This window comes from Aricia agestis, chromosome 6 (genome assembly GCF_905147365.1).
Source record: "Aricia agestis chromosome 6, ilAriAges1.1, whole genome shotgun sequence".
Lineage (NCBI taxonomy): Eukaryota > Metazoa > Arthropoda > Insecta > Lepidoptera > Lycaenidae > Aricia > Aricia agestis.
The window spans coordinates 2117457-2141277 of record NC_056411.1 but is presented as its reverse complement, the minus strand read 5'-3'; the positions used below and the strand labels follow the sequence as shown (position 1 = coordinate 2141277).

The window sequence follows — 23821 nt, the reverse complement described above, 5'->3', positions numbered from 1 at the left end:
ATATTCCATGAGAAAGCTCTGAGGAATGTTGGAATCCGGGACTATGTAAATTGTAATAGCTTCTCAGTGAAGTCGGTTTGCCAGATCGTTTAACTGAAAAGCCGGACAAAGCAGCCAGCTTGGCCGGACATTTGTACAAAAAAGTCCTGCTATCGAATACTCAGAATCTGAACTCGTGTAGGAATACGCTCGTAATTTTCTGTGTTATAAATAAAAATTAACATACAATTTTACATTTTATTAGGTGTAAAATCTTCCAAAATTAGTAGATTTTCATATGAAATTATTAATTCAAATTTTGGCTGGACACTCAGTCATCGGCCCTGCTAAACGATGACGCCCCACGTGCGGCATTGGCCACTGGTTGTGTTTTATGCACATTTAGACTAAGAAATTGTAATTACAGTATAATAAATTAGTTTTAATGTGTTTTTTAACAATCCTTGTATGCCGCGCCTGGCGCGTCATCGGCCCTACTGAATCTTTTTAAATGACGCGCTGGGCGCGGCAGTGGCCACGAATCGGTTAATATCTTACGTATAGCTTATATGGAAACTCATCTAGATATTATTATACTACGCATTGGGATATAAGGATAAGGGAGGGCGCGGCCATGCAAACTGCATGTGCGCCGCAGACTCGATCACACAAAAAGTGTGCCGTCTGCGATCTCCCTAAAGGAAAACAAAACAAAAGCCATTCTAAACAATACTTTAATGCTAACCACCACTGCATCCTTACAAACAATCACGGAATCAAATAAGGGTTTTGGAGAAATGTAAGGTGTTAAAGCCAGTCAAGTCGCGTGTGTTTTACATCTTCCAAAATACTTATTTGGGAATGTCAGTTTGTATCCCCTATTGTTTGGCAGTCGAAATACATACATTTAAACATAAATACAGAAAAAATATAAAGACACCAATTTGTATATGATATTGAGGGCATGATTTAGTCCAGAGCGGCGGCACCGGAGATAATTTCGATAAGTTCCCTGGTGATGACAGCCTGTCTAGTTCTGTTGAATGTCAGGGTGAGCTTGTCAATCATCTCTCCGGCGTTCTTGGAGGCGTTGTCCATAGCTGTCATCCTGGAGGATTGTTCAGAGCAGGCGCCTTCCTTCAGAGCGTAGAACAACATGGAGGAGAGGGAGAACTCCATGTAGGACTGGAGGACGTCGGAGTCGAGAGAGTCGTACACAGCCAGCTTGGGAGCGTTCTGAAATCACATCATTTGTTACTATCAATTTTCTTTTTAGTTAAAAATTAAAATAACAAACAAAACATGGCATTCAATAATCAAATATATTATATATATATATATATATATATATATATATATATATATATATATATATATATATATACATACAAGGATTGCTCGTTTAAAGATATAAGATAAGATAAGATTACACTGACACACAGTTATACAACTCAGTCCACATAAAATAGTCTATGCTGCTTCACATGGTCTACTTCTTGATAAAATAAAGCCTATAGCCTTCCTCGCCTTCCTCGATAAATGGGCTATCTAACACTGAAATAATTTTTCAAAACAGATCAGTAGTTTCTGAGATTATCACGTTCAAACAAACAAACAAACTCTTCTGCTTTATAATATTAGTACTGTATAGATTTAACTATACAGTGAAAAGTTGATCTTCTTTACCTGGATTTATTAATTAGGCCGTATAGGCCTAGAGGCGGCAGCTTTTTCGGCCAGATTTCGTACATGGGGCGGCGCAATTAAAGTGGCCTGGGCCCTGGCCTCATAAAAATATAAATTCTAATGAATAAGAGGTTATAAAAGTGAATTTACCTCAATCGCCTTCCTGCTGAACAGAGGCAGATCGTCCTGGGCATAGGACACAACAGACTTGAACTTGTTATAGATGATTTTGCCAGATCCAAAGTCGTAGCCAGAGGTCAGGATGGCGTTGGCCAGCTGAGCTGCATCCAGGAAAGTTGGCGGCAAACGACCAATCTGCAATCACATAAAAATAATCATTTTCTGTGACATACAATTTTCAATCATGAGGCTTCAGAAGTTTTTGTTTAACCATGTAAAGCACCAATAAAGATGCCATTTTGAACACCTAATATTCCGTTTAATGTAGGAAACAGTACAAGTTCACAATTTAATCAAAAAATACTATGTCACTTTAGAAATTTCAGTTTGATTTATACTATACATATACATTCCAAGCTATATCAGACAGATAAGAAAAGAACAGACCTCATTAGCTACACTAATAATGTGTTTTCCGTACAGACGTTGCAGGATACCCCTGGACTTGTCACCAACACAGATGACCTTGATGTTCTCCGCACCGGGCTCGTTCAAACGGTTGCGGATAACCTTCGACACACCAGTGTGTACCGCACCGCACAGACCTAGAAATGTATCACATAGCAATTAGAAATTGGTCTATCTATTCTATATAGAAAATAATTTAAAGAATTATCTCAAATTAAGTAAATGTGCATATCATTGGCTGTAGCAGTCAGTATTCTAATATTTTCTTCTTATAGAAAGCTAAAGTAATTGGCAACATGGAAAGCAATAAACTATAGAAACTGGTGTAGAAAATAGCATGAATTTTTATGATTTGGTTTGCTTTACAAATTTTTTAATGTTTAGCAAATAAAATATAAAAGTAGTGTAGTCTCACCTCTGTCCGAGGTCATGGCAATATAGAGCTGCTTGGGCTCATCCTCAGGGGCGGCAACCTGAAAATAGTTTCAAAATTAAATAAAAAATTGCTGTCAAAAACATAGATAAAATATAAAGAAACAATTCAATTAAATAAAGCTTTAACTTGCTTTTTGAGACTTTTATTAGTATTTTGGGGGAAAGATAAAACATTATAATACCTCAGCCCTTTCGTAAAATTGGACAGCACCCTCTCCGTATGGGCGGGCAGCCTTCAAATCACGTTCAGCACGAGTGTACCTGTTATGAGTGCCTAAATTAGCTTCTAAAAGAAATGTTTTATCATGATGCTAAGGACATTAATTAACAAATTTAAGATACAGTTTATGAAAATACAATAAGTACTTTACAAAAGCAAAATGAAATTGTAAAAATTGGTCACAACTTTTAGCTTCTTTGTAGCACATTTTTGGGTCCTGAAAATGATAAATAAACTGCAACAAGTTCTCAAGTTTTAGTCATAGAACAATATTCAGAAAAGTATTCTCAAGAAAGGCATAGTACTCTATCAGAATTGTATTTCTGGTCAAAAAGTCTAACTATCTCATTCAAAATAATTAAATTTTAAGTACATATTTTTGTAATTTACTACTTACTTAGCAGCTGACACCATCTTCATGGATTGGGTGATCTTTTGGATGTTCTTCACCGACTTCAGACGGATAGAGATTGCCTTTAGTGTAGCCATGTTACGGCTTTGCTGTTGGTTTACCACAAGGGTAACCTGGGTGCACACACCCGGTGCGAATCGGCCGAACATTTTGACGGCCTGTAAAATAAATCATAAATCATTTATTAAATTGAGAAGTAAATATGCAACTAGGTTATAATATAAGATACAAGTTATGTAAGACTTCAACTATTTTTTCAAGAAGGTAATGGCAGTTTGGACTTCACATAATAAAACAAAAAGAGTTTATAATCACAAGATACTAAATTACACGTGAAATTATTGTGAAATTACTAACTTTATATGGATTTTTCTGATTATAATTCCGATCAAAATGTCGGTGTTGAACTTTGAAGGACCGACTGAAAAAAGTAAGTCACGTCAAATAAATTGAGTACTGACAAATGACATTTGACCACAGAATACAAATCACAATATTACTCATAACTAGACATGTGCGGTGTGCCCACAGATTACTAGTATATGGTGTGCCTACCACAGATTACTAGTATATATTTGTGCCGACTGCCGAGTGCCGAGTTACGGTATCCGGCTTATTACTTTTTAATTTTTGCTATAATTATTGAAATTATATAATAGAAAAACCTTTATTATTTATAGAATAGAATAGAAAATACATGTGAGCATTCCGACGCATTCTGACAGGGAGCCACTTTAGTTGAGTCCGGTATTCTGATATATGATCATATTTCTGGAGACCACAATATATAAAGCGGATACATAGGTTTAGTACTGCGGCTGCGTTCGATAGAGGATAAAAGTTTTTCACTGAGGTCGCAATAGCAAGCGTCAGCGTTATAGTCCAGGATTGGAAATAGTAAGGTTTGTGCTAGAGTGATTTTAGTTAGGATGGGAAGGAAATTACTCAGACACCTGAGAGAGGCGGTGGCTGCAGAAACTTTTTTTTATAATGTGTTCATATCACACTTCATAAGTCTTTTATATTTTAAAATCAATACCTCGATCGTGGGAAAACCAGACACAAATCACAATGCTATTCAATTGTTATCGCGGCCAACCTGGGCCGCTTGGGACATAAACCCTTTAATATAGGTACTGGCTTGGGAGTAGAAGTGTTTACCTCGTAAGTCGTATATACTGTCTGTCAAAAAAGTGAAGAAATTAAAAAGTGGCAACATCGTAGTGTCATCCATTTTTTCTTAGATTGATTTGAAAGGGATGACACTATGATGTTGCCATTTTTTAATTTCTTCACTTTCTTGACACTTGACAGACAATATATAGTATACAAGAATATCATTGCACCATCGCTGTCGAATAAAAAAAAAAAGACAAATGTCAATGTGTCAACGAAAAAGGAGAAGAAGAAGATTGCAGCAAATAAAATTGTTTATTGTGTAGCTAATTATTAGTTTAAGTTATTAAAATAAAATATTGTGGATATTACCGCAACAGTATTGTAAAAACATTATTTAATCGTGACAGTGAAAGCAATCCATTTGAAATTTAAGCAATTAAGTTGAAAACATAAAGTGCGGTGGCCGGTGACTCATCAAAATGCCAGAACCAGAGCAAAACATTGAAAAAAATGCTCAGGAAACCGTACAGAAAATAGCAGAGACACAAGCTGCCCCGGTCAGAGAAATAACTCAAACAGATCACCTCAACAAAAAGCTGCTTACTTCACTTTTCAACAGGATGAACGAAGGTGGAGACAGTATTCTATCGAAAATGCTGGAATCTGATAATGATGATGAAGGGGATGAAGAATGGAACGACTAACATTTTTTGTATCAATATTTACAGTAAACAAGTTTTAAAATAACTGATTTTTACATTTTTCACTCCATTACTATTTACAAGACTTGACCAACAATTTATTCTCCAAATGATTTGAAGTTTAAATTCATGCGGTTATAATAGAACCTAACTTTACTAGAGCTAAGCCTGATAGATCAGGTTGTAACAAGAGTGACCACTCTTGTTACAACCTGTAGCCTTAGCACGGCCACCAGTAGAAATGCGAAAGTATGGACAAACTGTGGACATTAACTAAAGGTGCCGTTCCGATCTTTACCGCGGCCAATCGCGACCGAAAAAAATTCAATTAAAATGCCACTTTATGACAGACTATAGTATATGTTATGACATATACTATAGTCTGTCATAAAGAGTAGGATATTATTTGAATTTTTAGGACTATAGTCTGTCATAAAGTGGCATTTTAATTGAATTTTTCGAAAAGATTTTTCGAAATCAACTCCTGTAAATATGTAATTTTGTTTTGTAACCGTACACGTCTTGTTACTTCACCAGACCTTCGCTACATAGAGCAAAGTCCTTTAAGCCACTCTGACATTGGCAACTCACCGAGGCGGCCATTTTTAAAAGAAGAAGAATTGAATTTTTGGGAACGAAAAACGATCGGAACGCTACCTTAAGTTTATGTCCACAGTTTGTCCATACTTTCGCATTTCTACTGGTGGCCGTGCTAAGGCTACTGATCTATCAGGCTTACTACTGTTTAGTAGAGTATTGAAAGACAATATTGCAGAAGACCATCTCTTTAGTTTCATGTCCCTATTTTTTAATTTGTTCATTATTACAACTAAATAAGATTCTGTTCTTGAATGATGAAAATTTTTGATAAAAAGCTAATGTCTCTTTCAGTCACATAATATTATAATATTAAGTTCCAACTTTAATTAATACTAAGTACTTACTTGTTTTTCTATTGGAGGTGCAAAACTTTGTGGATAGGAGGTTCAATAGGAGATAGTAGGACAGATGGACGTCATCAGCAAGTATCATTAGATCTAGTCTGTCAAGAAAGTGAAGAAATAAAAATGTGGCAACATTGTAGTCCTTCCCTTTCAAATCAATCTAAGAAAAAAGGGATGACCCTACGATGTTGCCACTTTTTCATTTCTTTACTTTCTTGATGGACTATATATCAAAACATCTTATTTTGTATCAAGACTTGATATATTTATACACAAGAAGAATAAGTTACACCTGGAGTGGTAGCTGGAATAACTAGTTAAAATGAAAACAACAAACAAACAGTAACTTGAATAATATTTATTATGTACTACACATTTTTATATTGAGGAATGTTCTTATTTACATAGCATTTATTTTGTTAGCTTCCAATAAAACACTTCTGTATAAATATACATATGTCAAACTGATATAACTAAACTATTTCGCAACCGTAATACTGAAAAAGAATTGTTGCGTTTCAACCATCAATTGGACTTTACAGCCAAATATATATTTTTTTCAATGGCAACAGAAATAAATATTTTATTAACAATTCATTTAGAGCATGCAATAAATCTGTACATATGATTTCTTGAACACCTGTAATCTGTACCCAGGTTTAACATTAGCTATTGTTCTTCACTAGATTGTGATGGACAGATGTTGCATGGCTGGTAACATCACCTGGAAAAAAAGCAAATAATACTTATTTGATCTCATTTAATAAGTTCATCAGATGACAATATAAGCATTTATTTCAGTAACATAAGACAGTGGCATAGAAATCCACAAGATATCTGGAAGCACTGTTGGAGCTGCAGTGCGTGTTTAAAGCAGTAATATGTCTGAAAGCCAACAAAATGGGCCACGGCGCTGTTGGGACAATGTACAGTGACAAAGACAATAGCTATGTCCACACTGTGCCTTTTTTTGTTCATCAAGGGCATGTGTTATAGCGCAGTCAACAGGTCACGTGAGGAATGCCAGCTACGCACGCTCTGACCGTAGGCAACGAGATATGAGATATATTTACCTATACATTATTGTTATGTTCAGCACATTAATTCGTAAGTTTCTCAACCATATCCACATTGATTTTGTAAAACACATATGGGTAGTATTCAGCCGACCCAAATCCAAGACCAGCCATTTCTGCACTCTGAAATGTGAAAAGTACAATTTTATTATTTGCTCAATATTAGAATAATAATATTATGCTAGCTATAAAATAATTTATATATATATAATAATTTTATGTTGTCTCTTTTGATGTTTCGAAAAGTTTTTTTTTTCTATCAATGGATCTATCCATTGTGTAAATATTGTTAAGAGTATACGAAATTTTGCCGATTTCGCTGATTAACAGACGTGATTTAACAGTTGAAATACAGTATTTCTATAAGTTTTAATGCATAACATGTAAGATCATTTCAATTATAATCTAATGACAATGTTGGAATTACTTTTTACCACTTTAATATGAAATAGTTGAGTAAAAAAATATGTAACTCGGCAAAATTTTAGAGAAAATGGGCAAAGAATTGCTGTTAATTTCGGCAACTTGGAGCTGTAATTCATAAAAAGAAAACGACAGAAATAATCTATAGATGAAATTCAATCCAATTCGAGAAAAAAGAAAAAAAAGAAAAGTAAATTGTGCCAAAAAACACAATTCAAAACAACCTAAATCTCACATTAGCCTTGCGGCGAGTAATATGATGTGAGATTTAGGTTGTTTTGAATCGTGTTTTTTGGCACAATTTGTTTTTTTTTTTATACGGACTCTTCAGATTAAAACTAGTGACCGACCGAACTTTCGGTTTCGGTTTCTGTTTCGGCCAGTTTCGGCCAAAATATAGCCGAAACTTTCGGCCCCGCCGAAACTCATGCGTCGTTCGGTAAATTTCATATATTTAACTCGTGCTTGCTTGCCAGCGAGGGCCCGGCTCAGTTCGCCACATCTATTTAATCGTGATTTGAAATAATGTTTTCGAGATTAGTCCTAAATAAAAAATTAGCACTTTGTTTTATTTTTATAAAATTGTCTAAACTTATTCTTATCGGAATTATATTATTGAATTTTATTTCTACGACAAACGCAGGCTTATTTAATATACATAACTATTCGCAAATTACGTGCTATTTTAACAATGTATCCCAAACAAACGATTTAGTAAATGCTAAAATGATAAATTGATTATAATATTGTGTATGAACTTTATTTACTTAAGAATTTTTCTTTGACTGTGAGATTGTAGGATATACCTTCCGAGATTTAGTGACGCCTACTGCAAGTTTGCTTAGCAATTTCATTTTTAACTTCGACCGCGGTCGTGTCCATGTTTCCCATAAAAATAATATACTGCAATTGATTTTGTTTTCAGTAGTACGTCGTTAATGTCTAAGGGAGGATTTCACCAATCACACATCTTTGTTTTATAAAAGTTAGTTCTCATTAAACGCGTACCTACGGGGATGTAAATCTCGTTTTGTTTCAAATGGATTTCATAATCTTAATCACGATTAATAAATCAAATGTTATGTGACGTCACGCGATGATTTTACACGGTTTTATCATTTTGGAGTCTAGTTACGTTATTTTATCAACAAAGAGCAAGAAACGATACATAAGCTACCCAAACGCATCTATCAAAACTGTCATCTTGTCATTTTTTTTGTCTTTAATTTTCGATTCACCATGACACTACACCTTAATAGCGTTTCAACGGCTTTTATAAAGTTACAACATTGGACATTCTGAAGATAAAACTGTGAACGTTGTTTGTGAAATACAATTTGGTGCTATAAACGCGTTTAAATACGTTTAGAACCGATTTAGTGTACACTAAACGCGTCCTATTTCTTAGGTGAAATTGCACCTAAATAAAATGACTTGAAATAATTTCTGCTCTTGTTTCTTAGGGTAATCCTTCGTTGTAATAGATTAAGGGGAATTTTACCAATCACAATTAAAACTTCGTTTCATTAAACTGAGTTCTCATTGAACAATGAACGCGTTTATATGTCGACGTAAATCTCGTTTTGTTTCAAATAGATTTCACATTCTTCTTTTAATCGCGATTAATAAATCTACGTTTACGTTACGTCAGACGATGATTTTTATATGTTTTTATCATCTTGGAGCCTTGTCACGTTGTTTTATTAACAAAATAGCAAAAACAATAAATAAGTTCCCCAAACGCATATGTGAAAACTGTCATCTTAACAAGTTTTTCGTCTATGTTCTTCGATCTGTCATGACACTACACTGACAAGACTTCAGTGTGTTTTATGAAGTTAAAACTCGAATATTGGGCGTTCAGAAGATAAAAATCGGATTTGGTTTAGGTTATGTTGGTGAAATGCAATTGAGTGTTACAAACGTGTTTATACGTTTAGAACCGGTTTAGTGTGCGCTAAGCGCGTTCAATTTCTTTGGTGAAATCGCATCTACTTGGAATCGTATAAAAACGGAGTATAGTACAAAAATAATTCTAGGGAACATATTAAAGTCTAAGATTAAGTAGATAATAATATTTATTTTAAGAAATGTTGCAAAAAGTAAAAAAATTAATGCGGTACTTTTTCTTTAGTTTCAAAGTTGTAATTTATGTCAAAAATCAATAAATTTCAGTAAATAATCGTAATTTTAAATGTTTTACCAAGTTTCGGTTTCGGTTTCGGCTGAAAAATCAGTTTCGGTCGAACACTAATTAAAACATAGTTTCTGTATTATTTCATTAAATTTCAATGTCACAGTTTATCATAGTGTTATTTACGACAGTATATATTATGTCTATGGTGTTATTAGTAAAACATAGTTTCTGAATTATTTTAAATATTGAATATATCTAAAAAAATTTAAACTTCCAATAAAAAATTCTTCTGTCTATGACAAAGTCAATGACGCCAGTGTCAGTGCCAAAGACCTTAAAAAAATGTCAACGTCACTCACGTCCTGCGGCGCGGCGTGGTGCGTGGAGTGGTCGAGGTGCTGGTACAGCTGGTGCAGCACGTCGCGCAGCCGCTTGCCGCCCTTGCGCGCCGGCACCATCAGCACCGACTGGAAGTTCACCGGCAGACCGTATCTGGAATATGGTTATAGAACATAATACTATCAATGACGTTGATTCATAGGCAGACGGCGGACCTACGTAGTTTGGTCGCTTAGGGCTCCCACACAAAACTGCGAATTCGCATCGCATCGTAATGTCATTTTTATTATGAATTTTGTCGCAGATATTTGCAGATGCGAATTTCCAGTTATGTATGGGAGCCCTAAATATGGAATTGACAAAACCCAACCAAAAGGCCTGTCATCTGCCTATCAATTTCTTTGATGCAACATGAAATGTGGAGAAACAAAGTTTAGGAAAACACCAAAACCAACTGTTGCCCGCAAAATATTACCCGTTCATTTTGCCACGATAAAACGTAGTTACCCTCACGCTTCTATATTTTAGTTTCTTTTGTATCTATGCACATTTCATGTAAATCCTTCCAGTAGCCTTTTCTATGCAAATAATATTTTGTCCTTTTCGCTTAGAAGCATTATTTTTTTGTCGCAACGGTGTTTAAGCATGTTGCGCTCAGTGATTTATAAATTATTGGATTTTCAGTACTAGAACCACATAATATAAAAAAAAATATTACCTTAGGACAGACTCCACGAACACACGCAGGGCCTTAACATGTATCCAAGCACAGAAACACTCGGAGAAGTTAACTTTCAACCACCGCACCAAGGGACCCTGAAACGAAAGTCGTGGTTGTTTACTTAATACTAGGACTGTTAGCGCAATACTAATATTATTTACAAAGTGCTTTTCTCAGTAAATGTAGTAGTTTACTATACAAATGCCAAGTTACAAAAAACTATGTTGCGGTATCGCATCGTAAAAATCAACATTGTGCAGTTATGGCTATTTTACGACATACGGCAAAGAAAGTAAACCTTGAATAGCTATTTTACGTCGCGTTATATTGTATGCGTTTGACATTGCTGACGTAATTATGCCGAACTTCGGCCGCGTAACTTTGGCATGGTGTGTTTAGAGTTTAGACATTTAAGGCCTGTTTCACCACTTCCTGATAAATGCCGAATAGGCTATCCACCACTTAACTTGACAGATGAAGTAAGGAGAATCTGTCAAAAAAGCTGTGGATCTGGATGGGTTCGGCACTTTATCAGAAAGTGGTGAGAAACAGGCCATTAGAGTTGTGATGGTGTACTCACGAACTGCTTCTTCTTGTCGGTGACGAGCTTGGTGATCTCGTTTTTGCCGGCGGCGAGGTCGGCCTCGTTGTAGTTGAAGTCACGCACGATGAACTTGCGCTCGCGGGCGTGCAGCTTGAACTCGTCCACAACCTAATAGACAAACATCGATAAAGTATATTGTTATTTACGAAAAGCTTACAAAAATCGGCCGAGTGCGAGTCGGAATCGCGCAAGAAGGGTTCCGTACCGGTATAGAGCTAAAGTAGACAATTGTGTTTCTTGTATGGGAGCCTCCCTTAAATATTTAGTGATTTAAATTTTTATTATAAATTATTTACAAATATAATGGGGATTGTCCATTTTTTTTTAATTTTGCTCATTACAAAAACATTTCGAGGAATAAGGTCAGTGATCGTTTTTCTGTATATAAACGAAAAAAATACCCATTAGTTACTTATATTTTTGAACAAATACGTTTAACCTTTGTTTGACCTTCAATGGCGTTAAATTAGCAATAAATTCGACCAACATTACGTTTCGAACTTTTGGTAAGCTTCTCGTATCAGCTTTCACATAATGAGAACTTGCATTTGACGAACCATCCATTATAAATAAGATTGAAAGGAAATTTAAAACATATGCAGAGGTCAATTGGCGGCCGATGATGACGTCAGAGCGAAACATTAAAAACTTATTGAGAAAAAACTAGCCAATGATTTCAAAGTTATTTAATTTATATTCTTAAAATACCCTATTTTAATGAAAAAAAATATAAAAAGTACATGTGATTTTTTTTGGGCAATGCCCATTAAGGATCAAGTGTTACCTAGCTGTTACCATTATTGATTAGGAGCGAAAAAACTTAATAAAATCACGTTTGTTGTATGGGAGCCCCCTTTAAATATTAATTTTATTGCATTTTTAGTATTTGTTGTTATAGTGCCAACAGAAATACATAATCTGTGAAAATTTCAAAGTCTAGCTATAGTATATATAGAAAACTATAGTTTTCGAGTTACAGCCTGGTGACAGACGGACACAGATATCAAAGTCTCAGTAATAGGGTCCCGTTTTTACCCTTTGGGTACGGAAACCTACAAAGCAAGGCTTTAGTATGCATTGTGGATGATTTATACAGTATTTTCAGAGCGAAGTAATCACTCTTCAAATACTATAGTGATTAGTGCCTGGGATAAGATTTGAAATGCCCGTACGGTTGCCCAAGCACATACAGCATTCTCGCAACATAGTCGGCCTAGTCCAGAGGATAGAACAGGTCAACACGTCTGAAACCAACTGAGTGCGGGTTTCCTCACGATGTTTTCCTTCACCGTACGAGCGTCCGTATTATGTACTTTAGATCAGAAAATGCCTTATTGGTAAACGCCTCCACCCGGGATCGAACCTGCACCCTCTCGAGTGGGAACCGAAGGTCTACCCACAGACGGACATGTCTAGCCATGGACGCTCTTACGAAAAAACGTATAACAAAATTAAAACCTATCTGCCACACTCAGAGTGGAACATTAATTACTTAAATGTATTTAATTAAAAATTTTGACATAAGCCCCATACATTATCTGTCAAACTCTCCATTAAATTGAAGGTTAATCGTAATTAAATGTCTCTGAGTACGGCGGTATGACCCTTAACTCGAAAAACATTTTTTTTTCTCGCGCAATCAGTTACATAGAACTGTAGAACTCCACGCAGATTTCAGCTCAGTTCAGCATTCAACAAGACTTCTTACCAAATACCAGTGCAGTACACCAATATAAACTAGACAAAGACACTATCACCGATCACGCAGTCTTGCTGCTAGTGTTGTAAGTGACGACTGACTTCCCATCACCACCATCATCATCATCACCCACCTTCTTGAAGAGCGTGACAGTGAAGAGGCCGTAGTCGTTGTCCTGGTGCACCAGCTGCGTGGAGCGCGGCACGATCATGCTCGTGATCTTCTCATAGTTGGCGTTCCAGTCGTTGAACATCGCCCTGAAATATCATCATCACCAACGCGACGTTATTACTTGAGTACTGGTATAAGTCAAATAGTTTTTCCAACCCTAGCCTAAAAGTTAAGTCACTACAGTTTGAAATTCGAAGGTAGTTAGGGCATGCATTTATCGTCGCCGACATCACGTATCTTTCTGGTATTAGAAAAATTTGCACCATTACATAATGATCACTTAAATATAATAATTATTTGAATATATTAATGTGTACTCACTTAGGCACGATGACGAGTAGTGTGGTCAGGTATTCGCTGTCAAGGATGAAGTGCTCCTTCTTCACCAGGTCAGCCAGGTTACGGGTCAGCAGGCTGCCACTGGAGTTACACATTTTTACATTATCCAAAATTTCTATTGTTACAAAAATACTTATGTCAGGAAATTCACATTTTTAAACACCTCTTATGTGTTTATATATCAGGGAGCAAAAGTAGTAACATGGTAGTAACTGTGTCAATTATTCAGCTTCTCAGAGTTTCGAAGGCTCAACATTAAATTATACTGTATAATACAAGGTGTAACACGACTAAGTGATAATACTTTAGGGTGTGTATACTGTATATGTTCCTTATTACTTGTATTGAGTTCACTGTAAAAGCAGCAGCGCTGAAAGAGCAAAATCTTTTTGTGACTTGTATGGGCAAGTGCCTGAGCGTCAAAAGTTTTCCCATAAAAAAAAAGTAACTCTTTCAGCGCTGCTAATTTCACAGTGACCTCTATATAAGGAACACATACACAGTACACACCATATTATCACTTAGTTTTGTTACACTTAGGGCCTGTTTCACCACTTCCCGATAAGTGCCTGATAAGCTATCAACAACTTTTTTTGACAGATGAAGTATGGAGTATCTGTCAATAAAGTTGTGGATAGCCTATTCGGCACTTTATCAGGTAGTGGTGAAACAGGCCATAAGTATTAGAAAATATCTACTTAGGCTGGGGGACCCTAAAGCAGTTACTCTACACCACTAAGCCCTGGCTCGCACTAGCGGCCAGGTCGCGGTAGTATGGTGTGGCCACTGGTCGCGATGCGGCCAAGTGCGCGTGGTCTATGGCGGTTTCATACTAAGGTATCTATCTCGATGGCCGCAGTGGCCAGGTCGCGGCGGCCATCGAAAGTATGGTGTGGCCGCTGGCCGCACGTGTGCGCGTGGTCTATGGCGGCTTCATACTAAGGTGATTATCTCGATGGCAGTCGCGACCTGGCCGCTGCGGTTTGGCCGCTAGTGCGCGCCCGGGCTAATACCATGGCGGCGCTAAGGGTAGGTCTCACTCACGTTTGTTTCTTCTCCAAGTTCTGTAGGTTGCCCTTGAGCGCGTTGTACGCCGACGACTTCACCTTCAAGTCTGCATCGATCTGGCCCACCTGGAATAATAATTTCAATGTTTTAAGATAACAATGAAATAAAAAAAAAAAATAGTGGAAAGGAGAACCAAGGTTTTTGTATGATGGCAATTTTTTTATGCTGGCACCAATTGCTTAGAAGTAGCTAGCTACATGACTATAGAGATTGACTCGGTTGAATCGAAATCAAATCGATAAAAAAGGGCGGCCATCTTAAATTGCCGGCACCACTGAAATGTCAGTACGAAATCGATAATTTCGATTGCAATTCCTTTACGAAGTGATTCGATATTTTTAAACTATCGATTAATTTTTGTTAGGTAACTTCCCTACTATTGTCAATTAGAATGAGTCATGCATATCATCATAAAACGCACAAACTATAGGATCCTAAAAAATTTTGTCAAGTGAAATAACATTTAGAAAGCAAGGATCCTAATTAGGATCCTAAATCGGAAAAAATGTGGCTTCTAACTGACTAAATCAGTGTTGCCAGATGGTTTCAACCTTTTATCTGTAGTGGGAACTGCTAAATCTGTATTTAAGTCAATTTATATTATTTTATAAGATCTGGAATCCATTCGTAGGAATTTTTTTAAGTCTGCTGGTTCCAAGTAGTTCAGAAAGTTCATAATTCATAATTTTTCGTGGAGCAAAAATTCTTTCAACCATCTTTTTCGCCTTTCATTTATTTTTATTTTCATCGAGCCAACAGCTAAGCCTATGAGAAGACCAATTTTTGTTGCTTTGACAGAAGTGGAGCCATTAAGAAGACGTCTGACCAAAATGACAACTGATTTAGTCACTAAATTAGGACAAGTGGAATAAGAAGCTTCTAATTTGTCTCCTTTTTAGGATCCTAGCTAGGACTTCTAAATAGGACAAGTGGAATAAGCGCTTTATCGGTGTTTTCGTCAACACCAAGAAACAATGGACAGAAGTTTTTTTTTGGATGTTGGCAATAACTTATTTTTTTATGTTGACACTTAGTACTAATAGTATTTGCAATGCTTGGAATAGAACGATGAACGACGGAGATTATGTTTACCTGCTTGCTGATAATATCGGCGATGTTGCGCAGGCTCTGCTTGATGGGATACTTGGCCATGTCCCACTGGAAGCGAGTCAGGTAGGTCGGCAGATCGCCTGCGAATGACCAGAATATATCATTGCTGCCAACTTAACGTCGATTCAATTCAAATATTTGGTAAATTCTGTGTCAGAAAAGTTTTTTTTTAAATTATTTCTGACCGACTGCTTTTTGTTCGAGGAGTTATGTCGTTTTAATATTATTAAAGTATATATTTAGTTAAATGACTGTGCATTTCGCCGTTTAAATTAAACAGTTTATAAGAAATAAAACACGATGCCTAAGACAGTATTTAAAAATGTACTCAAAATTACATTTTCTTACTATGTCATTTATCTTCTTTGTAAACTTGAGATTAAATTGTTATCTTTGATGTTGAACTTGACACAGCGATAAGCTTCCAGATGGCTACAGGATAAAAATAACGCCATTACGTGTTCGATGCGGAAGATAGACCCAATAAAATGGCTATTGCCCATCAACATCGAAGAGCGCTTATAGCGCGCGCGGGTTGTGACGCAAATCGACACTGTTTGAATATTGCTAAGGGATAAATGAACCTAAAGTTAAGTTAACATTAAAAAATCCTACGAAAAAGTTAAAAATATTAAAAAAATTAAGGTGCCTTACGAGCGGTGTAAGGCTAAAGTGATGTAATCCACAAAAATGTTTTTTTTCATTAATTTTTTTTACCAAATATTTGAATTAAACAATTTTGTATTGCATTTTACTATTCCCGGGTTTAAATATTATATATAAAAAATAATTGCGAAATAGTATTTAAACGAAATTCTTTTTATAAAGCAACATCGCAAACACATCAAATACAGGCTTCTAAGTCTTCTCAAAGTAACAAATGTTAATTCATTGATAAAGTGTACTACAAGATAAAAAAGAATTTCGTTCTTTATAAATTTTGATTTTCAGAACAACTATAATAATTAAAGTCATCATTTTAAAACGTTTTACTATTATTAAAAGAAAAATAATAATAAAACATTTATAAATTAATAGCAGAACACATATAAATAATATTTTGTGTGTATGTGCTACAAAAACAAAGCATAAATTAAAAAAAATAGCATGCAGTTTAAATGAAAATTTAATGAACATCTAAAATCAAGAAAACACACTCATACAAAAATACATTACAACTTAAAATAAAACTTAAAAATTCAAATAAATACACTATTAAAACAACAATAATTACAATACAGCTAATAACTTCTATCTTTACTTCATTCAAAAGCATACACACTTATTACACTTATTATACATACAACATACATACATCTACACACAAACATGAACTAAGTATGTCTATTAACTGCTAAGCCAATTTAACAAAACTCTCTGTTCTAAAATATTTTAGATAAAACAATATTAGTTTCGGGGAAAATGATGTCATTAAAAACGTTAATTAGTAATTCTATTTATAACATGCAACTTCTTGAAGTTTCTAAAATTTTATCATTTATTTTGAACTATGTACAAATTGTACATAACGACAATCACATCATGCATACATTTTGCATAAATTAATTTTTACACCTTACTAATGTTACCTTTTTTTAGACACATAAATTGTTTGAAATAGTCAACAGTTGAAATTCATAAAATAAGAATTGTTCTCATTTTAACCTCGACGAAGACCTAGATAAAAAATCTGAAACTCAATGTTTGTGAATAATATATAAGAAATATAATTATATTTGTATAATATGTAATTATATAAATGAAAATATAATTTTGTCAAAAGTTGTCATTTCGCATCTTCGGAATAAAGTGGCGATAGGAATATACTGGATTATGTATTATTAATTATTATATACCTAAATATTTTTTAATTTTTAAAAGTTATGGAGTTACTGTGAATTGTGATACAAAACTACTTAATCAATAAAAAACATGAATCATCATAATATTTTATAAATAAAATATTATGATGATTCATGTTTTTAATGCATGTAAAGATAAGCAACTCAAATGATGTTTGATTTGAGTTAACCATTAAATTACCTATACTTTTAAAATATAAGAAGTAAATATAATTGAGTGAAGTCATTAGTTTTAATTCTAATTTCACCAGTTTAAATATTGATAAATCTGCGTAAAATAAAAGATAAAAACACATACGAACAATAACAAAGGTAACGATCTTTGTTAAATTTCCTATTTAACGTAATACAGCCGTTGTATTATCATGCGTTAATGCTCTTATTATACCGTTTAATGTGAAAACATAAAAAAATATTTCGCTGGAATTCTTTGAATGTGTTTATACTCTTGGCGCTAAATATGCATTATATCGTAAATAACATAAACAATGTCGAAACTCGAAAATAAAATAACGAGGTCGCGCATAGTTACGGTCCGTGGCAGAAGTCGTATCCGACCGAGGGGCAAAGCAGCGTAAGTTACATTTTTCAATTTCACTCGACACTACACAACATTGATAGCTTATTTAACGGAAAACAGCAAAATAAAAATAATAAAAATCAAGCGACTCACGAGTGAAGAAAAAAACAAGTAAGTAATAACTAAAAAATAAAAAAATAATGTTCAGTTACATTTATTTAGCGTCATCATAAACTTTCATTTCTTTTATGGAAAGCTAGTGAGACAAAATAAAATTTAAAAATGTAATGATTGTCTAGGTCAATTTTCAAAATTCAGGATGGCGCTCTCATAATTTTGCATCAAACGACCAGCGCCACCTGTTTAACTACTACAAAGGTACATACAATGCAATCACTGCCTTAGCTCAAATATACAATTAATGGAATAAAATGCTTGATCTCATGATGTGGCTACAGGCAGCGCTATCGTGTCGATAAAACTTAACTTGCTTTCGAGATAAGCTTAAAAATAAAGTCTACGTCGAAGAACGTTTTGAGCAGTATTTGAGACTTACGATGCTCTAATAGATTTAACGTTAGCATTGTTACGAAAGCTTAGTCAAAGCGAAGCCTCAAATCCCGTTCAAATAGGACAGGATATTACGGGTTAGGAGTGGGTTGGCGTCCCCTGAACCTTGCGTCAGGATGTGATGGCGGTCCTCTTCCTCATCATCGTCCCACCGCGGTGAGCTTCGCCCGCTCGACGGTTGCGAAGAGTGGGAGGCCGCGCAATCTGAGTGCTCGCGGTGCTCGCATGGCCAACACCCGTGGTGTTCGGAGTAAGCGGAGTCGCAGACCGGAGAGGTCGGTGTGGGGGGTGGCTCTCCCCCACCGGGGTCGGCGTATGAGTCGATGCCTGGATTCGGCAGAACTGGTGTTGGCAAACAAGTTGACCGAGCGGCCGCCTTAAGTTTCAACTTAGTGAGACTAATGAGTTGACTGACTTTGTACTGATCGTGTTCGGATACTTGATTGTGCGAGGTCCCTACCGATGCTGCAAAATATTACGATAGTTAATCCTACACACTTTCTTGTTGTACTTTTTTTTAAAGCTCTTTTCACAAGTATGTCGGTCATATAATATGATCTGTACGCATTTGACTACCCCGCGAGTTTTCAGAAAACAAATGTAGGTAAGAAGTAAAGGAAAGGAACTCAAAAAAAATAATAAATGAAATGGAATAAACTAAATAAAATATTTAAAAGAAAATAAGAAGCAAAAAGCATGGAAAATATTTATGTAAGCTTTCATGGCTAAGCTATGAATGTCTGTGAGGCAGTGATTGCGATCATCTATGTACGATAACGATATGTTAACAAAATACGTACTTGTGCGATATAGTCACAATAATCAAACAACATACAGACGCACATCTACGATATGCTTACATTATTATAAGATTTAAAAAATCCAGATATATTATGTAAATTTGGAGAGTTATATCCATAAACTTATAATTAATATTATAATAAAGTTATTAATTACAAACGTAAGGTGTACAAAACACTTTAATTATTAAAATATTTCAAACATCCTACTTGAACATTGATTTGAGCTAAAAAAATACTTAGCTAATATTTTTCCTTGAAAATCAAATATAAACGCTAAAATGTACGTAGTTAACGATGTAGAGTGTAGACTATACGGATCCCATATCTGTGAAACCATATAACGCAGACGATCTAAATGCATTTGTACGCCCGTTCGATGATACCTTGGTAACATCTTTATTTACCATAGTACTTATTTAATAGAATAATAAGTTTGTCACACTTGTTTATTTTTATTGCTTAAAAAATATTATGGGTTGCTTAGTTTATTGAAAAAACCTAAAACACAATATTTAAAGAAATCTTCATAACACACTAATGTTTTTTAATTAAATTAATTTCACCATTGCTGTCTTCGCCGACGCGTTTTAACCTTTCTTGTATAAATAATAAATTAACGCATTTTTTTCTGTCTAATACACTTTAGCAGTAAATACACAAGCGTAAAAGGCCTCTAAAATAAGCATTTTAATTATCCACGCAATACATAATACTATACTAATAATTACTCACTGCCGCAAATTTTTTTCCATTTCTCAGATGCTGAAATGCAATCCAACATTCTAGCATTTACAATCTACATTTATTCATATCACCTAAACACACATGACAAATGAAAGAAACTAGCACAATGCAGGAAAAAGCACATCTAAATAATTTTGTACAAACAAGCTAGAAATAATTGTGCAAAATATTTAAACAATAACATTGTGATAATATGAAGTTTAAAGAATTCTGATTAAACGTAAATAATAATCATAGCTCTGCATTCCAACAGACATCATGAAATGCAAAATGCAATTATTCATAAATCATAACATTTAAGTGCACATTTGATATACAATTAACACAAAATTTTATTTATGTAGGCATTTACAATTATACAAGTTCCAAAAATTACACTGTCCTCTAACGTTCTTAGCTTACTCGCCATTAAGATAATTATTTTGAGTCATTGTGTCAACGAATCTTTAAAAAGTTGATCTTTCATTTTAAAAATAAAATAATGCTTACCATTACAGATTGTATAAAGATTCGATGGCATTTTTTAATTTATAAGTTATCAAAGTGTAAACTGTGCATTATATTTATAGTTCAAATTATGATGTGACATAATGTAAGGTGATTTACTTAATTAATGTAATATTTAATGAGTTTGCAAATTAAAATTATATGAATATCAAAATAAGATGAAATATTAATTGTTCTATTTGGTATTTAGTTAAATGACAAAACATGCAAATTAAAAATAAACTTTTATAAAATAAAATAATAAAAATGACTTTAAAAAATAAAATATAACAGACCACCGAAATCCAGCAACACATGCTAATATATTTCGCACTACTCTGTGCTTTTATGTTTTAAATCCTAAGACCTATGTTCATTCTTCTCTATCATAAATTAGTTTTTCATGCTGACAGCACCATGTTTTTATGTTCAACATAGCTCTTTTTCTCTAACCATAAACTCCCAAACATGCTAATGTATGATTTTACTATCACTTTATTATTTCATGCATTTATATCATAGTTTACCTATTTATGGTTTCATTTTAATAAACTGTTTTAATAGTGTTCATGGCACCAAACACCATTATCATTAAATCCAAAGTAACAAAAATTAAGTGGAATCAAATAACTATTGTGTAATTGTTTAGTGCCATTGTAAAAGAAAAAAAAAAAAATGAAAAAATGAAAAAGTGACTTACTGTTGTTTGCCATCAGGTTCTCATGGAGCTTATCACGTTGATCTTCTAGTACCTGTTAAATGAAAATTGCAATGTAATGATTTTATCATACCTAAAAACACAAATTAAACATAATTCATATCATACAAAGAAATAAAAAAATATATGAAAAAAAAATTTGAACAAAAATATCTGAAACACCTCATTAGGCTTATCCTGTTGTTTAAAAAAAACACATGAATTAAGAAAATTACCTCTCCAAGATACTGTGCAACTTTTCTTGTGACACTTTCCACGAAGGTGTCAAGTTTTCCGAGGTCATCGGACAGGCCAACCAACTGATCCAATGTTCCCACCTAAAAATAAAATTAACAACACATTATTCAAACTTTTTACAATAAACTGTTTATAAAATTTATAGTAATGCGATATTTATAAAATTAAATAAAAATTAGTTCCTATTTTGCTAAAAGAAGAAAATAAACTTGATTTTAATTTAAAATCCATTGGAGTTCATCATGTACACTTACGGCCGTTCCGAATATTTGATCTATCTCTGGTTTTGCCCTACTAGAGATAGGAATAGCTCACAATTGACATACAATATAATATGTCTCTAATGTCTAATGTGAGCTATTCCTATCTATAGTAGGGAAAAACCAGAGATAGATCAAATATTGGGAACGGCCATTAGATGATAAATAAATAATAGTTAAAAAAAACTATAAAAAGTTTTTTTTATATATTGTTTCCAAAGTTTTGAATTAATCAGACTACTGGAGATAGGTAAAAATCATACTCGAAGATTCTGATACAAAAATACAGCCAAAGCTAATAAAAGCAAGTTAAAATATTATATTGATTAATAAGAAAATAAAACATGGTCTACATGTAAGCACAGATTAATTTTATAAAACACAAGAGGAACTGAATATTATGTTTATAATTTAAATGGTAATTAGTAATTCAAAATGATGTATGAAAATGTCTTACAATATTACAATAATAATAATTACTGTTTATGATAAATAAAAATAAATTACAGCCATAGCATTTTGTGGTTACTCTATTTAAATTTACATTGAAGGATAAAAATATTAGTTATTTTGTTTACATATAGCATAGGACCTGAAAGTAGGGGTAAAGCTTACACTTACAAATAATAATAAAAGTTACCTTGAGGTCAGGAATAGGGAATTTGTAGTTGACACTGAGGTTGCCTGATTTTGTGGCATTGTTTAGGGTGTCCCATGTCTGTTGGCAGGTTTTGTCCCCTGGGGCACTTATCAACCAGTATTCAGTCATGTTGCTCACTGAAATTATCGTCATGAAATCTTAATGCGACCTTGGGTACACTAAAACAAATAAATCATAACTTGCGAAGCACTGTGTCATAGTTCATACAGATAATTGTTTGTCGGAATAATCGATTTTTCAGTTCGTTTTTCACGGATTTCCGCAGCAGAGTGTCATACAGGCGCAATGAGATTTAGGTTACAAGTGATCGATACTAGATCCAGGCTAACAGTCGTCGGTCATCAGACGTCCTGGCGCCAGTAGTTCTCCCAAAAATCGACCCCCTTAACCACCCCAAGGCACCCAACATAATTTTTGACAATTAACAATCGCGCGTAAATCACTCTGCACGCATTTCTACGGAGACTGGAAAGGTAATGAAGATAGTACTCACCCGATATTTAAAATGAATGCTGTTTTTCACTGTAAATCCGAAACAGCAATATTTTTGGTGAAATCACAAGACGATACGGGTCTAGCCCTACAACACCGCCATGAAAATTCACGTGATGCGGTGCTGCCACCTACAATAACTTGATCAGACAGCTGATTTACGTCAATTGTCTATGAAAAGCAGAGGCAAGCTTGTTTTTTTTTTGTATTTTAGTTCACCAAGTTTGTACTTTGTACTTTGTTAGGTACCTAGGTACTTTAAAAGAGACAAAAATCATTCAAAAATAGATTAATTGTAGTGTGTATGTTTAGTATTTTTAGGAACGATAATTAATTTGGTAACTGTTAATAATTTTAAATGTACACAACACAATGTATACTTTTATGTAAAATTTAATTTAATTTTAACTTAATTTTATTTTTAAACATAAATAATTATTGTTGTATGGGTTTATTGCCTGAAAAAAAAAAATGATGATTATTATTGTTATTATTATTAAATAAGTGGAGCAGCATCAGCGTTAAGCTTCAGACTTCAGAATTCAGCAGATATCAGCATCTAAGGATCTTTTATAAAGTAGTTTTGCTTTTTCAATTTTGCCTTATCAAAATTCGAAAATAGATTAATTATTTACAGTTCTTGTACCAAATATCATCCAAATACCAGCGTCCAGCAGGCAGCAGCGCTGAGCGCAGC

At 34.2% G+C, this 23821-nt stretch overlaps 2 protein-coding genes across 4 annotated transcripts; both read right to left on the bottom strand.

The window, feature by feature from the left end:
* Positions 1–699: 699 nt before the first annotated feature.
* Positions 700–3764, bottom strand: LOC121727576 (ATP synthase subunit gamma, mitochondrial-like). The gene is made up of 7 exons (XM_042115483.1): positions 3678–3764; positions 3306–3478; positions 2871–2949; positions 2669–2726; positions 2233–2390; positions 1816–1980; positions 700–1215 (listed from the first exon to the last, which is right to left on the bottom strand). The coding sequence occupies exons 2-7, from the start codon at positions 3467–3469 to the stop codon at positions 949–951; spliced, it is 891 nt and encodes a 296-aa protein (XP_041971417.1). The 5' UTR covers positions 3470–3478; positions 3678–3764; the 3' UTR covers positions 700–948.
* A 2658-nt stretch (positions 3765–6422) lies between these two features.
* Positions 6423–23276, bottom strand: LOC121727575 (V-type proton ATPase subunit C). 3 transcript variants are annotated; one of them, XM_042115482.1, is made up of 16 exons: positions 23126–23276; positions 22612–22790; positions 21690–21791; positions 21457–21508; positions 18826–19188; positions 18148–18171; positions 17107–17115; positions 15754–15851; positions 14638–14726; positions 13576–13674; positions 13217–13340; positions 11361–11492; positions 10778–10875; positions 10080–10212; positions 7158–7283; positions 6423–6808 (listed from the first exon to the last, which is right to left on the bottom strand). In XM_042115482.1, the coding sequence occupies exons 2-15, from the start codon at positions 22762–22764 to the stop codon at positions 7185–7187; spliced, it is 1575 nt and encodes a 524-aa protein (XP_041971416.1). In that variant the 5' UTR covers positions 22765–22790; positions 23126–23276; the 3' UTR covers positions 6423–6808; positions 7158–7184. The 3 variants fall into 3 exon arrangements, with proteins under 3 accessions (XP_041971416.1, XP_041971414.1, XP_041971415.1); XM_042115480.1 differs by lacking the exons at positions 17107–17115; positions 18148–18171; positions 18826–19188; XM_042115481.1 differs by lacking the exons at positions 17107–17115; positions 18148–18171; positions 18826–19188 and having other exon boundaries at positions 22612–22748.
* Positions 23277–23821: the final 545 nt, after the last annotated feature.

What these genes read in the sequence shown, in the direction of transcription:
- LOC121727576 (XM_042115483.1), bottom strand. Translation starts at nt 3,469, where the DNA reads ATGTTCGGCCGATTCGCACCGGGTGTGTGCACCCAGGTTACCCTTGTG. An exon ending in AATTTTACGAAAGGGCTGAG is followed by an intron (nt 2,727 to 2,870) that starts GTATTATAATGT and finishes AACTATTTTCAG; the next exon opens with GTTGCCGCCCCTGAGGATGA. An exon ending in TGCCATGACCTCGGACAGAG is followed by an intron (nt 2,391 to 2,668) that starts GTGAGACTACAC and finishes ATACATTTCTAG; the next exon opens with GTCTGTGCGGTGCGGTACAC.
- LOC121727575 (XM_042115482.1), bottom strand. Translation starts at nt 22,764, where the DNA reads ATGACGATAATTTCAGTGAGCAACATGACTGAATACTGGTTGATAAGT. An exon ending in TCACATCCTGACGCAAGGTT is followed by an intron (nt 18,172 to 18,825) that starts CAGGGGACGCCA and finishes CGACTTCTGCCA; the next exon opens with CGGACCGTAACTATGCGCGA. An exon ending in CCGATATTATCAGCAAGCAG is followed by an intron (nt 14,727 to 15,753) that starts GTAAACATAATC and finishes TTATTATTCCAG; the next exon opens with GTGGGCCAGATCGATGCAGA.